This window comes from Montipora foliosa, chromosome 14 (genome assembly GCF_036669935.1).
Source record: "Montipora foliosa isolate CH-2021 chromosome 14, ASM3666993v2, whole genome shotgun sequence".
NCBI lineage: Eukaryota > Metazoa > Cnidaria > Anthozoa > Scleractinia > Acroporidae > Montipora > Montipora foliosa.
The window spans coordinates 12182327-12198530 of NC_090882.1; the positions used below are offsets into that span (position 1 = coordinate 12182327).

The window sequence follows — 16204 nt, forward strand, 5'->3', positions numbered from 1 at the left end:
TTCCTTTAATTAAAATGCCCTGGACCGTCCTCATGGACGAGTAAAATACAGAGTAAAATCTATTAAGGACGGTGCCTACTAATTCAAAGGTATTTTTGCCCCAATTTATGATTATGCAGATCTTAACATGTGTTATTGAAATCCAAAAACAAAATTTGGGGTAACCACACATTTTTCAAAGATAGTTGACAAATAATATTTGTAAACAGCTTTAAAATACAATGTACAAAGCAATTTATGGCATTCTTTCTCAATTTGAAGTTTAATTATCTCTCAAAAATGCATGGTTACTACCAATTTTATATTTGGACACCAAGAGTACTTAGGAAGATCTACTTTCTCTGGATAGTTTTAAACTGCGCAAAGATAATTATCACTGTATTAGTAAGCATCACCGATAGGAAACCCGCGTACATGTATCTCGAGATGTGCAGAACATATGCGCAATAAGAATAGTAGGCACTGTCCTTAAGTCCCACTCCAAGGAGTCAATGGGTTAGGATTGCAGCTGTTTGGAATACATTAGCACGCAAACAAAAGAGTAATTAATTGGGATCCATTTATGCACAGGATGTCTTGTAAATATCTTGACTGATAGCAAGGCTGGTGGCTCTGCTGCCAATGATGTTGTTTTCCCTGGCAGGAAACTTATATTGTTTCCACCCAAGTTTAATCACTCACTGAAAAACTATGTCCCTGTTAACCCTTTGATGTCCAAATCGGCCTAAACCGGCCAGACTTAGTATTTTACTCTTTCTAACGCCAGAGTATTTTACTCTGTCTAACGCCAGACGATTTTACTCGTCAATGGGGAACCCCTGGGGGTCAATGGGTTAAGGGTATTTTAACCCATTGATCCCTCAGGGGCCCTAGGATGCGCCCAGTTGATGAGTAAAATCGTCTGGCGTCAGACAGAGTAAAATCTGTTGAGTCTCACTCGCAGGAGTCAATGGGTTAATAAGAGTACTGCTTTGGGAGAGGCTGCTGTGGTGATTTCCATTACTCTGGAGTCATACCATTTTGTGTACTCATGTACATACATGTACATCTTATTCGATGGTTTTACATATAATATGTGCGGATATATTGCGAGTTGCCTATTCCTAAAATACAAGCAGTGAGCAAAATGTCCGCGAGTATTATATGTTAAACCATTGAATGAGAGATTTATTATTCCACTACAAAAAGGTTTTATAATTATTGCTTCAATTTTATTTGGTAAGAGTGTTTCTAAAAAAAATGTATCATCTGTCCCTTAGGGCGCTTGTGAAAGATAATAGGCAGCACAAAAAGGCAGCCAAATGTCCTTTATTCCATTGTATAAACAAAATGACAAGTGACAAGCAATGACAAGCTAAATTCGCAGGCTTTGTATCTTGTTGAAAACAATTTCTTTGATTGAAAAACTGCCGTTCTGTACGTATTTGGTCTGTTCTAAACCGGTCAAACCAGGACACTACAGTGTATTACCGTCTCATATTTTGCGCGTTCTCTTGACCAAATATGGTAAAATGGCGTAATAGTGGAATGGTAAATGTGTGTACGCTATTGGTGACAAGATACTGGTTGACTGTAAAGTGTTCTTTGCAAAGCTGTGTATAGATTCTGGCAAACCAGGTTGGGAGCAGGTACACATTATATTGCCATAAAATCTGCTGTGATTCCTCAAAGTGGATACCATTTGATGCTGACCAACTATGATTGAAAGAAATTCATAGTGGATGAATGCCACCTGATGTGCTGTTGACAGATGAGATTTAAAGTATCTTGTTGTGCTGCCTCATGCGGCTGTGATTAAGTTTGTCACGTCGGTGAATATTGCTCTTTCTTTTTGCAGCTTCTTCGAAAGAGGCACATTGGAAATGACATTGTTACAATCGTCTTCCAAGAACCAGGAGCACTGCCATTCACCCCAAAGAACATAAGATCTCACTTTCAGCACGTGTTTATTGTGGTTCGAGTGTTTAATCCTTGCTCAGAAAACACTTACTACAGGTGATTGAAATAAGAAGCATTCTAATTTGTGTCACATGTACATGTATAATTATCTCTTTGACGAGTCAACAGTTTTTCATGTGCCATGATTGGTACCCTTCTGTACAGAAATCCTCGCAATTAGATGCATGCCCAATTTTGGTATCCTAGACCAAGTGTTCCACAAGTTTTAACCAGTTTGCTGCCTATTTCCAACTATAAGAGAAGTGACAAGCTTAGCCTTATTTCTAGGTTAGTCTAAGTGCAGCTGTCTATCTTTACCTGAAGAGCAGAGTTTAGGGGTCACTTTTTGACGTTAATTGTCTCTATTCCTGGTAGGACAAAAATTTTTTAACCCAGGGCTCGTCAGTGCGACCAATACAGTCCCTTTTGCGACTAAAATTAATATCTGGAGAAGTCACAAATTTGCGACTTGCTTTCACCTTTGCTCTTTCGAAACAAAAGGGTTAGCAGTTGCCACTTTGCTGCTACTTTTGCTAAAATAAATAAAGAAAAGACAAAATCATTTTGTTTCTCGCCATGAATTTTCTTTCAATCTGAAGATAGTGTAATTGTGGCGTAATTTAGCTGCAATGTTACATGCACAACTCCATTCCTTCAACCATTTGCCATTTTCAGAGGTTTCTTTACACACAAGTTTTGGGGGCTCATATTTTGTTTTGCTAAACCACTGACACAATGCACCGCGACAATTTTGCGGCTAAAATTTGTGAAAATAATTGATTGCAACATCAGTTGGGGAAGTGAGCTAGGGGATTGTTTGTTAATGTGGGTATAGGGATTGTTGGTTGTTGTTTTGTTGAGGGGGGGGGGGGGGGTGGAAGGCAGACTTAGTTGACTACGATGCAAAGAGGGTGAGTATATTGTTATATTACTTTATCTTACATGTGTAGTTCTGACTACTCTAATTTATGGTATGTATAATTTATGTTGTGGTTCCAAATTACTCTTGGTTCAAAAACCAGTTCAATTGTTTCAGATTATGGTAATGTAAATTAGACAAAAAAAAATCAAAATTGAACAGATCTGAAAAATTTTAAACCAAGAAAAAATTTGAATGACAACATAATTTTATACTTCAGTGAAAGACGTGTTGTATGAAATGAATCATATATTGAAAACTGCAGAAATGAAATCGAGGGAAGCTATCATTGCAGATATGAACGCAATTTGCAATTTTTCAGGCTTCTCTACGCTAGTGCAAAATTGCATTTGTAACTGCAAGGATCATAGCTTCACTTGATTTTATTTCTGCAGTTTTTAATATATGATTCATTTCTTTCACTGAAGTATACAATTATGTTGTTGTTCAAATTTTTTCTCATTCACCACAGGAACATTTGAACCCACAAATGACCAGCTCCCATCATCCTTGCAGATATGAATGCACTTTGCAATTTTTCAGGCTTCTCTACACAATGGCAAAAATTGGGTTCATAACAGCAAGGATCATAGGTTCACTTGATTTCTTATCTGCAGTTCAATATAATTCATTTCATATACACGGTCCGAAATTGCATCCTCCTGGTTGCCAATGCAACTAAAAATTGAGTACTGGTGACCAGAATTTCACAACTGGTCGCCAGTGGGCGATGTACTATTAAGTTCAGAGCGTTTTGCCAAAAGGTGTCTTACTTTTTATCCTGCGGGTGTTTTTGAAATAAAAATGAAAGAAGTTTTCCTGTTAACTACCTCCATAATGTCGCAATTTGCCAAATTTTTTGGTGGTTTCTCATAAAATATGTATTGTGGGCGAACAAAACAACGACTCAGTAAAGAGATTCAAGGGGCTGGTACGAGGGATGTAGCTCACGGTAAGAACATGGCGGCTTGTGTGTGACAGCACGTGACTGGTGTTTCAGTGGCTGAAATTTTCAATGAGCAATCGAGGTCGGATACATTTTCTCTCCAAAATGTCCGCTTTCGAAAGCGAAAAATAATGCTCAAGCAAGACACATACACGAGACTGCACAGTCGTTTCTTTCTGGTATCCAGTTCAAAACGTGCATTTTCAGGCGAAAACTTTTGGCAACCACAATTTGCCATCTGGCGACTGAAAATTGTGGTTAATTTCGGTCCCTGATATTATCATTTCGTTCATTGATCATTCACCACGGGAACATTTGAACCCACAATTGACTAGCTGCCAACATCAGTGGGCTTCATAGCTCAGTTGTTTAGAGCATCACATTGTGGCATCGCGAGGTCAGATGTTCAAAGCCCGTTGAAGTCCTGAATTTTTCAGGCTTCACTATGCAATTGCAAAAATTGCATTCATAACTGCAAGAATCATAGCTTCACTTGATATACTTCACTCTTAACCCATTCATGGAGCAGCCCACATTGACAAGTACAAATTATTGTCTGGGCTTCGACAGAGTAAAATTTCTGTCTCACTCTCAGGAGTTAAAGGGTGAACTTAATTATAACATTGTAGTGTTGAGAAGCTAAATCATAGGTTACACTTATGGCCCTTGACATTGTCCTCTAAGGGGTCCGTAACTTCTTTATGCTAATAATTAGTATTGACTTCAGGGTTGCAATAAGCCGTTCAAAAGATGTGCCACCTTTTGGACCCAACATTCCAGCAGGAGCAAAGTTTGGGAAGCAAAAAGCTTTTGCCGATTTCCTCCTGACAAAAGGTGAGAATTTGTTATTAATAACCTCGACGACCAACAGAATTCTGTTATCAGTAAGTCTAGGGCTAACATTAAAGGCATTGATGGTGGTTAATGACTACATGTATCAACAACAACAACAACAACAGCAACAAACTTTTTTTTAATACTTAATTTAAAATTAACCTAGCATCACTGAAAGCACTTGACAATAAAAAATTAATAATAATTTCAAACTACTCACTGTATACATTAACTGAACTATCCAGGAAACGAAAGTTATTGCTGCTAGAAAGGCGCTACTCTAGCTGAAGAGAGAATATCAGAGTTACCATTTGGTGCTGGTTTCTCTTCATAAATCCTCAAATGAATCACATTTTAAGAAACTTAAAACGTACTTATTTAAGATTGCTTTAAATTAGTTACTTTACTATTAACTTCTAGTTCTATATATTGTTTCATTTTATCGTTGTAATGGCGCATAGAGCCCCCAGTATATGCGCGATATAAATCATATATATTATTATTATTATCCTTTTCACTTCGTTCTTCCTCATCCTTCAAGGGGCTGTAAAGAAAATTTTCTTCATGTAAATGGATTGTTTTATGGTTACTACAGCATAAGTAGCACTATTGTTTTATGGTTGTTACAGCATGAGTACCATCATTGTTTTATGGTTGCTACAGCATAAGTAGTAGCACCATTGTTTTTTGGTTGCTACAGCATAAGTAGCAACATTGTTTTATGATTGCTACAGCATAGCTACCATCATTGTTTTGTGGTTGCTACAGCATAAGTAGCATCATTGATTTGTGGTTGCTACAGAATAGGTAGCATCATTGTTCTGTGGTTGCTACGGCATTAGTAGCACCATTGTTTTATGGTTGCTACAGCATAAGTAGCACCATTGTTTTATGGTGCCACTCTTGTTGTCACCATAATGGGCCTTCCTCAACTGCTATGAAATTCGGTCTTTGAACATCAGTTCACTTGTCTCTTTCTGCATTTATTGTAATTTGTATGAAATTAAATGTGTTGAATAACTTCCTTTTTTTATTGGAGTTGTAGTCAAAGTGACAATATGCTGTTCTGATTCTTAGTTATAAATGCTGAAAATGCAGCCCATAAATCAGAGAAATTTAGTGCCATGGCAACAAGGACAAGACATGAATACCTTAAAGATCTGGCCACAAACTATGTCACCAGCACCACACTGGAGACAGGTGCAAAGGGAAAAGGTATGTTCTAAAATGTGTATGGTTGTCATCTTTTTGCCTTGGTTAAGAAGGGTGTATCTTCAAAGTTTTTTACTGCTGAGACAGATCAATGTAAATGTAAATGCAATTTGAGGTTTGTTGTCTGTAAAAATTTCAGTCTACCTGTGCTTTAAAATTGAACCAATCCAGCAGTGTTTTGAACAAGCCACTATTCTCTTGCATTTCATTTGCCTTTCTGTCAGACTAACATTAAACAATTTTCTGTTTTCTGTCAGGGACCTAAATTTTACAATTCGCTTGACATTGATATAATCAATTCTTCCTCAACAGCTTCCTTCAAGAAAGTACTTAGATCATTCTTTTTTAACAACTATTCTAAAAATTAAGTATTTTGTTCTTCCTGTGTCAAATTGTTTTCACCCTGTAATTTACTTTCACAACTGTTTACATATTTCAACACCTTAATTAAATGACTAAGTGTTTGTAATTGTATGCTTCATTACCAACTTGCAAATTCAAACTGTTTTTAATTTTTGTTCATTACTTTACATTTCAACATGTTAAATAACTAAATGTTTGTAATAATAAATTGTATTCTCCGTTGCCAACTTGCATGTCAACAATAGATAGATGCTTTTACTTGGGGGGGCCTAATTTACATAAGCTTAGTAGTTTCTTTTAGGCCTCCTCGCCACCAATGTAATTCAATAATTTTCTTTCCATCTTCTCTTTTTTGATTGTTCATATTTGTATTTTAATTTCTTTTTTCTGTGGCAAAATGAAAAAAAAAATAAAAATAAATAAATAAATGATAAATAAAGTCAGCTGCATGGATGTCTTTGTGCAATGCAAGAATTCCTTCAAACCTGGAATACATTTGCAATTTGCATTGTCATTGATGTATTGTTTGTTTTACATACACTGTCAATGTAACGTGTGCAGCCTGTTACAGGAAAAAAGTTGATCCTTAACCCATAAGCCACTTTGAAAAGTACCATAATACTTTTTGTTTGACCCCCAAAATTTTGCATAAGCATCGTGTCCAGTTTGTCTTGGTAGTTACAATGGTCCCAAGAGAAAACAAAAACAGCGCTTATGCAAAATTTGGGGGGGGGGGGGAGTGTTATGGTATTTTTCAAAGTGGTCTATTGACTCCTCAGGTGCCACAGGACACTCCCAGTTGTAAAAATAAAATTTAAATGCTTTGTTTGTAGTGGCAGTGCACTTACCTATCAAGCTAGTTTACAGGCACCCCACTTTTTAATAATCAGAAAGTAACAATTCATACTTAACAGAACCCAGCTGACAGGAGGCAACCAATTGGCTATTATTTTACAAAGTATGGCAGAGTTGAATCCAGGACAAGCGAAAATAAATCTAAACCAGAGGTTAGAATGGGATTTGAACCCAGGGCAACCGCATGCAAACCCAATGCCCTAAACCACTGGACCATGCCAACTCCTTTAGTTCGCTAGTAAAATTGTCTTGCGTTAGACAAAGTTAGACACTCCCAGGGGTCAGGGGGTTAAACACCTGTAAATCTACAGTTACTGTGTTACTGAGTACTTGTACCTTCCTTGGATGATTACACACCTACATATGATGTTTTTTTTCTTTCCCAGGAATTTTAAGGTCAACAAAGAAGAAGGAGAAAGTTCGCCCACCTATCAGCCCTGAGAAAGTATCACGAGGAGCGTTGGTTTGGAACGTTCAGGTAAATAGTCCCATCTTGAACATTAAAGATATTATAAAAGGAGTGGAACATTTTGTCAAAAACTATGCAAGGAAACTATTCCTTTTTCTGATGAGCATACCCTGTCATTGCGTCAGAGGTTTTGAAAGTATAATAATAATAATAATAATAATAATAATATAGAGAGAGAGACGCAATAACCAATCACACTTTTCTAACTATTGTGCCCCTCTTATCCAGATCGCGTTGGAATTTGGAGTGTTGGTTTTTGGGGGGAGGGGAAAACAGGAGTACCCGGGGGAAAACCTTTCGGAGCAGAGTAGAGAACCAACAACCTAAAAACATGTCACCTCTCTCTGTATGTTTGGCAAACCGCAGCACCGTTTTCTTGTTTATACTACTTATACAGACAGGGAGGTTGTAACCTAGCCAATCACTGGCAGGTAATTTCAGTAGTAATGATAGCATACATGTACAGTCATGTGGCAGAGGTTCTTATGGAAGAAATTAATAATAAATATTATGATTAAGGTGCAGAATTCTGGTTAACCTTCTCTATCACATTCATTTTATAAGTCAGATACAAACGTGGCTGGAGAGCTGTGTTGCAGCTGTGTAGATGCCACATGGCTTCGCATGGATACAAATTTTATCCTTGAGTACTGATAGTTACTATCTGCACAAGAAGATAAAATTTGTATCCCCAAGTAGCCTTGTAATGCTCTGTTTATTGTATAGATATTGATGAAATGTCCGGATTATAAACAACTTGTTTTATTCATTTTCAAAATGGGGAAAGTGGTCATCAAAGGCTAAAACATGCATGCTGTGTAACATGGACCAAGATATGAAAGTTATGGAAAACAAAATGTGTCAAATTTTGCAATAGAAATGTTAGTGTAGTAGAGAAGAATTACATGTATATTACAGCACAAAGTATCTTACAGTTAAGGGGAAGCTCGTGTTTTATTGGCTAATCGTGCTAGTTACCATGACGACACATCCTCACATGTGAAAGCTAAATATGGTATGTTCATTGCACACAGTAAAGATATGATTTTTTGGTAAGAAGGAAAATCCTAGTATTTCATCAGTATCTATGTAAGAAGTAATTATTGTTTGCCCTATACAACTTGCTACTGTATTATATAATACCCTTACAGATGTCCTGCTCATATTTTCTTGCAAATTAAAAACTATTAATTTTATAGGTTGAGGATTACAGGAATGCCTCAATGATCGAATGCAAAATGGGAATCTCTGCTGATACTCTGGTCTTGGTACATTCTTCTAGTAAGGTAAACAACATAAGAATGAGCTTAAGACATTAAACAGACTTGTGCGCATTTTATGAAATGGCAGTTAATTTCTTTGGAATCAACTGCACTAATCTTATGAGTTGATCTGTCTCACCTTCTATTTTTGCACCCATCTTTTTTTTTTCATTTCCTTGTTAGTTATCATATCAGTTACTATATATATTGGTGCCAATAGACCAATTTCAATACACTAAAATTTAGCCCTAAGCAAAAGGCATCATCTCGAGGCTCTGGGGAATAATTATAAGGAGTTTGTCTGGCTGCACTGCTAAACTTCAACTTTGTTTAGCAGTCAGATAAACATTGTTCCCAAAACAGACAAGGAGAATGCCAAAAATTAATTTGTGATCAATGCCTTCTCAGTTTTGTCCACTTCCCAAGTGAGTTCATCCATGGCTGTATTTTAATCAATGTTTGGATACAAATTATTGACGGGTTTCACCTACTTACATTTGTTGTAAAATTTTTAACAGGAGGTGATATTCAGCATCCCAGCAAAATCAGTCATTGGCTGGACATCGCTATCTCAAAGGTACACACGAATTTCCCCAACAGTTCATTTTGTTCGTGAAATTATCAAATTTCTTCCCAAGAAATTAATCATTAAAGAATTCTTTCCCCTTTTCCTAGAATCTAAAATTGTTACTGTAGGAGTGTACATTTTTGTTGTTGTATCTTCTTGACAGCATCAAAGTGTTTTACGGCAGTGGAGGTTGTTTGGTGCTCAATATTCCAACATCTGATTCAGATGACATCCCTGAGATTGTCAGGAGACTTGAAGAAATTTCCATCGGCTGCCAGGTACGGGAACTAAGCGCGCTTTCGTGTTGTCAGATCTGGCCGGCCAGACCTGTCAGTTTGCAAGGAAAATGGAACAGGTTAAAGGAACACTTGCATGATAATCCCTCGCATTCTTGTAGAACAGTGTACATGTATTTCATCCTCGAAGTGCGTTAATTTGAAAGCGTGGTAGAGTTAGTTCTTCCAAATGCCCGGTCTGGCCGGTCAGTTCTGTCAAATGGAAAGCGTTCTAAGTGTTAGCCTGCGAGCAAGCTCTCTTTCGGCTTTCGGGGTGGGTGGGCGCCCGCCCACCCACCCCGAAAGCCGAAAAAGAGCTTGCTCGCAGGCTATCTAAGTGTATGAAGCGTAGATCCCGATTATATGATGAACTTTATGTAAGCGTCAAGACATCAAGTTTATTCAGCGCAGGGGCACTAATTGGAGACACCGCTGTACAGAAATCAAATCTACTCAAAGCAAATCGTGGTTTAGTTTTTGTGGAGCAGAGTAGATTGGGAACCAAGTCGGAGTCGAACCCAGGGCACTTTGGTAGGAGCCGACTGCTCTCATCACTGCCGCGCTATCCCAATATTCCCTGGGGTTTCATGTACAGACCCCCCCCCCCCCCTTCCCCCTAGGTAGCTCGCGCCTTGAGATGCCAAAAAAGGTCACGACCGGTGTCCCCTACTTCACAAACTGTCGAAAACCCAAAACCCTACTCAATTCTCTGAGTTTGAGTTAACATTTACTTCTCTTTCATTTACAGACCCAGACAATGACATTAAGGCGCAACAACATGGGACAACTGGGGTTCCATGTACAGTTCGAGGGGCTCATAGCGGATGTTGAACCCTCTGGATTCGCTTGGCAGGCTGGGCTACGGCAAGGATCTCGTCTTGTAGAGGTTTGTCTGTTAACTTTGTCTGCAAACCGAACTTTGTCGACTGGTTTTCAATTGATTTTCGGCAATCCAATAGTAGAGTAATCGTTATTTCTCGATCTCAACTCATAGATTTACCAATGAAAAATTGAGCAACCGAAATTAATAGGTGTAGGTGATGAAAAATGCTGGAAAACGCGATCGTGGGACGAATTCGAAATAACATATGGTACTCTGTTTGGCTCTGATTGGTTCAGTTTTAGTCAATGATCCGTCTCGCAGTTAGGCCTTTAAAGAAGAGGTTGTGTGGCAAACCAAACAAGGTATGGGTCTCAAAAAACCCCTTTGATGTTTTATATTTCAGATCAATGGGATGATAGTAGCGACGTTGAGCCACGATCAAATGATCGAGATTTTACGCAAGCCAGGATCAGTGTCAGCGGTCATTGTGCCGCCCTTCCAGAGTGGAAAACCAAGGAAGTACGTATCATTTATATCAGATTTACGCTCTGTTGTTTCTAAATTGAGACGCCTCCCCGACAAGCATCCATTTGGCTCTAAAGTCAACCGTGCATTAGTCAGACAGTTCTTTCCCTTCGGGTGTTTGATCTATCCCAGGGGATGGCCCAGTGTCCCTTTATTTCGTTCCTCAAGCATCCATTTGGCTCTTATCTTAAAGCGTTGTCTCAGCCATGAACCCCCCCCTTCGGGAGTCTGGCATTTACCCTGGGGTACATTCTTACTTACCTGTCATCTCTTTCCCCAGGGGTATCCAGCCTGTCGGTGGTTCTTATTGGAGCGGTAACCGAGCCTCAGTTACTACAATGTCTTCATTTGGCAGTGCGTCTTCAGTAGCCGAAGAATCTGAGTCACGTGAGCAATCTGCGGCCTCGTCTTCGTCCATTGATGTAGGTCGTAAGCAACCTCCGAAAGTCTTTCCCAAAAACAGCGTCACTGGGAAAGATAGTCCTTGGGTAATTCGTACGAGTAACGGAACTGTTGTGGATATCAGGTAACATTTCTTATTTATATGTAATTAAATATCTCCAGTGCTTTCGTGGTTGTACGAGATTTGCGAAACAGGGAGTAAGACGCACAATGTATTCGGTTATGCATGAGTTCAAAGTCTTCAAAACTGTGGATGGATCTAAATGTACGTTAACCTCTGTTTTTAGTCTTTTGGTGCACTTGTGTTCCTTATAAATCTGTATCGTTAAGTCTACTTCTAAGCCAAGTTACCTTGACTTGAAGCCGCTTTATTGGGGTTTGGGGGCTTTTGTTGCCTCATACGCCGTAAATCTTTTTTAAATATCCCAACTAAGTCGGCGACATTTTCTTCGAAGAATACGACAAGCGTTAAGAGTGGGAATGCCGTGCGAAAATTGTCCAGACTCCTTAAATCCCGCAGAGTTTCTGAACAAAAGTTGTGAGGCGCATTTTCGTCCTTTCCCACTGGTAGACTTGACATCCCATGTTTTCTTCTTTTCATTGCAGAGCTACGTACTCAGGCTCCAGGCCTCCAGATTCTCCCGCGTCGCCTGGCACGAGCTCAACTTCCTCTGCTACTGGAAGCTCGCAAACCCTACACGAGACACCACGTCATCAAACAGCCACGTACGGAGCTTCATATACTGTGACAAGTGTCACTTCCAACGGGGAAAGACACCAGGGTCCTCCAGATGCACATGGGGCTCCTAAATGGGGTGGCCTTGTTTCAGTTGATTCAGAACAGAATACTTCCAAGCCCGTAGGTGTGACTCTTAAAGCCCATACAGCTTCGGGGACTTTGTATGCTATCGCAAGTGGGCCCTCTTCTCCCCAGTCTCCACGCACTCCTGAAGGCTCTATTTTTGGAAGCACAACGCCGAGGCACCGAAGAGATTTAAATGATGTGGGATCAACCAACACAAGGGTTGATGTAGGTTCACAGGACATCAGATTTCAGGGAGATAGTTACGGAGTCGTTCGCGTTAATGTTGACTCGATACCGACCACGCCTGATATACTCAGCTCCACTCAAGAGATAGCTCCAGTCCCCACTGAAAGGAAAAAGGACACTGTACCTTTTAAGGAGACAAGTTTGGGTGCCGTTGTAACAACTGTGAACACTTACAAACAGAAACCAAAGCATGAAGACATCACTGAGGCTTCCATGTCGGAGACTGTTGACCAGATTGAAAAAGCATTCGGTTTCAGGACCCCAGGCATGATCGGGAATGGGACTGGGAGCCTGGAAAGGAACGGAAGCGTGCGACGCGCACCCGGAGAACGGGGCTCACTGCAGGACATTCATTTGACACCTCGGAGGGCGCAGTCCGGGGAATCACTGAACCGTAACCGAAGCAGTGAGGATGAAGAATCACCTGGGAACATATTAAAGCGCTTGGCCATGGAAGCAAACGAACAGGACCGTTTCATGCAGCGAAAAAGCGAAGGTGATCTACCTCAGAACTTATTCAAGGGAAGAACAGCAGCAACAACAACAGTGGTCGAAGCGTCACCTAATTCTGTGGAAATTAAAACGGAGGTTAAGCGTAAATCCGAGTACGAAGCCCGTCTAGCTGCGAGGAATCTTCTCATAGAACGATTGGGGAATCGACAAGCCATCGAAGGGGATCGAGTTGAAGGGGTTAAGATCTATCACGCAAAGAGCCGCAGCACGCCCGCTGACGGGTGGAAGGCAAACGGAGAGAAAACACCGCGACAACGTCAAAGCTCGCAGGACGATACCGCCAAAGTGACACTGCAAAGAGATGAGAACGATGGACCAAGGGCAGCTCAGTATGCGAAGCGAAATGGAAAGCAGCCTTCGAGCAAAGTCCGGACACCCGAGCACGGCGGAACACCTACGAAACCAGTGATGCGCACTGAGCGAAGAATCCGTTTGACCAGTTCATCGCTTCAAAGCGCCGATGGATCACAAACGGTTCCACGACCGTCAAAATCAAGTAGACGACGCCATGTTCCAAAATCTGCAACCGTTCCGGGAACAGGTGGAGGCCATTCAGATTCTTCAGATGAAGAATCGAGAATGCGAAGCGGTGACGGTGTCGATGCTACCCGGACGATAGCCGGAAAACTTCAGTTTACACCGGAAAGGAACAAAAAGTCTTCGAGTCTTCCGCGCGAGTGGGTTGGGTTAGCCTCAGCCCACGGAAGTGGAACTCGCGAATCTCGAGAATCTCGCAGTCACCGTTCCCACTCGCATTTAAGAAATGCGCGGATCACGAAGATTAAAATGAGTGCGAGTGAAGATCCCATAGATTCCATCGTTGATCAAACCGCGCGGTTGTTGAACGCCGCTAAAGCAGTCAAGTACGATAAAGGTTCATCACTGGTTGTAGCTGAAGATGTTCTGCATTCGTTAACACGTGCTTCCGATCTTCTGCATCATCAATCATCGACAGCTAGGGAGGAGAGGGAGATGGAAAGAAGGGACAAGGACAGGTCACTGAGCAGAATAAAGGCGCCAGGTAAGAAATTTCCCTTGTCGCGAATTGTTTTTGGCTTGCGAATAGGATCTGTTTTGGGTAAAATCGCCCATGTTCTTTTCGACGCTGGAGAGATGCCTTCGATGCGGGCTAATTTATAGTAGAATGTTCGATCATTTGATGTGGAATCATGGCTCTCGATCTACTTGGTCCATTCGCCACAAGTTGATCGGTCAACCTCATTTTCATACAGGGCCTTTAAAATCTTCATGTAGTGCAAGTATTGTTTTGCGCAACTTATCATTTTCTAATGAGTTTGCTTCCTTTTTTATTAATGTGCTACTTGTGGGATACCGTTTTATGCAGTTTCGTTTTAGTTACAAACCGATAATTATTTCGTTCGCTCTGTGGGTTTGTTACAACCTCGGGAAACCCTTTATAATAATACTTATAGCGTTTTATAGCTATGCTACGAAGAGGAGAGCCAATAGATCATTTCCGAGTTCATGTCTTCCTCCTATTCAAAGCGAGTCTCAGTGCGAAGTTTTTTCTTATGAAAATTAGCTTTCATTCATATTTAAAGTAGAACTAATTACCATCACAAATGCTTCGCACTTAGACTCGCTTTGAAGAGGAGGCAGACATGAACTCGGAAATGGCCTAATCCTGCAGCGTACCTAATCGAGGACAGTGACAAGGTCTCTGTTTGGACACATTCTTTTACTTGACACAAATGAAAGCGCGATGGGATCACTGTGGACACCTTAGCATCGCATAGGTGGATGTTAATTTATTGGCACCCTTTGAAGGGTCTGGTGCTGGAACGTATTCGTGAGAAAATAATTCGCGTTATCTGCAATTTAATGATCGCGGTGAAGTCGGCATGTCATTTGACCGAAAATTCAAGTTTTCTTAGGTTGCAGCAAACGAGATTGTGTATTGTCTCGCTCGCGCAAAAGTCACGCATTTTCGTTATATAACTTGCGGATGCAGTTGTAATTGAATCGTTATCCGCGAAATTTTTTTTGTTTTGCCCCTTCAAAAGCATTGAACTCCCAGAGAAAGTTCAAACAATGGATAGCGCTTTCCACCGGATAAATCACAATCCAGTGGATAAGTCATACCGAAACCAATTGCGCTATCCATTCCATTGGATAGTGATTTATCCAGTTGATAGCGTTATCCACCTTTTGAACAACTGGGGCTATGACTAAATGTCAAACAGTGGTATATTTGGCAAATCTTCTGTCAGGTAATGAAATTAAATAAGCGGGTGAACTGTATACCTTTTAAAGCCAACTCTTATCGATCGTTACTACCACTGTCAAGGAACTCGTGGAAACTTTTAAAAAATGGAAATATCGCTTGGATCGAAAGATTACTTGCGACAAAGATGCCATAATCAATATTCAACAGTACGCCGCATTTTTTCAAAAATACAAACAATCTTCGTTGTTTATTTTCCATTTGGTTTTGATGTTCTCCATCTGCATATTGTTGTGCACTTACAAACTCTTTGTTGACATTTCGTAATTCTTAGATATAAATAAACCCGGGAGACAAAATTGACGTGACCGGAAAACAGATGATATTGATCCGTGACAATTATTACTTCAAGGTGTTTCGTTTCATAAGGGTACAACCGTAGAACTTAGTATTTCACGATGCTTGGCGAAAGAACGATGGTTGGATCTAGACGCAAATGGGATTTGAGTACCATTTTAGACCTCACAAAAGCAAAAGCGCGGATTCAAGCATTTTCAGCGAGGAATTTGCGTAAGCATAGCTAGTTTGTTTTATTTGCGACACGTTTTTCTTGTGTTGTTTTAGAGATTGGTTGCAGCATATTGTAAGGCAAACAGTGTGAGATGTTATTTTCCAAATAGGTTTCGTTTGGATAGGTTCACGATAATGATTTTGATTTCCGTGGATAAGTATCGCGAATCGCCCAGCACAACCCAGTGTCTTGTAAAATAATGTCTTAAAATCGACTGTCTGTCGCGTCGTCTTCAAAAGAAAGTTTAATTTCTAAGCAAACACCACTATCAGTGAACCAGTATCCCACTATTCACTTAAAATCAAAGTCATTTTGACTGTTCGCCTGTAAAATTGTTTTACTAGTACAGGGCACGGCCATTTTGCGCATACAATCAATAAGTCTGTGAACAAAGAAATCATAATCTATTGTTAAATTATGTTTACATAGGGAAGATAAATTAAAATTTCGAGTAATTGGTGCAAGTAGTTTTCTCTACAAAAATAATCCGAGT

General features: G+C 40.1%; 1 protein-coding gene across 4 annotated transcripts in view; it reads left to right on the forward strand.

Annotated features, from left to right (window-relative positions):
- Positions 1 to 16204, forward strand: part of LOC137985576 (signal-induced proliferation-associated 1-like protein 1) — a 38520-nt gene that overhangs the window by 10524 nt on the left and 11792 nt on the right. For all 4 annotated transcript variants that reach the window (XM_068833195.1, XM_068833197.1, XM_068833198.1 and 1 more), the window contains exons 9-19: positions 1838 to 1995; positions 4531 to 4637; positions 5715 to 5852; positions 7454 to 7545; positions 8736 to 8822; positions 9317 to 9375; positions 9530 to 9644; positions 10390 to 10527; positions 10868 to 10983; positions 11270 to 11515; positions 11998 to 13976. In XM_068833195.1, coding sequence (XP_068689296.1) covers positions 1838 to 1995; positions 4531 to 4637; positions 5715 to 5852; positions 7454 to 7545; positions 8736 to 8822; positions 9317 to 9375; positions 9530 to 9644; positions 10390 to 10527; positions 10868 to 10983; positions 11270 to 11515; positions 11998 to 13976 — 3235 coding nt within the window. The remainder of the gene's footprint in view (positions 1 to 1837; positions 1996 to 4530; positions 4638 to 5714; positions 5853 to 7453; positions 7546 to 8735; positions 8823 to 9316; positions 9376 to 9529; positions 9645 to 10389; positions 10528 to 10867; positions 10984 to 11269; positions 11516 to 11997; positions 13977 to 16204) is intronic.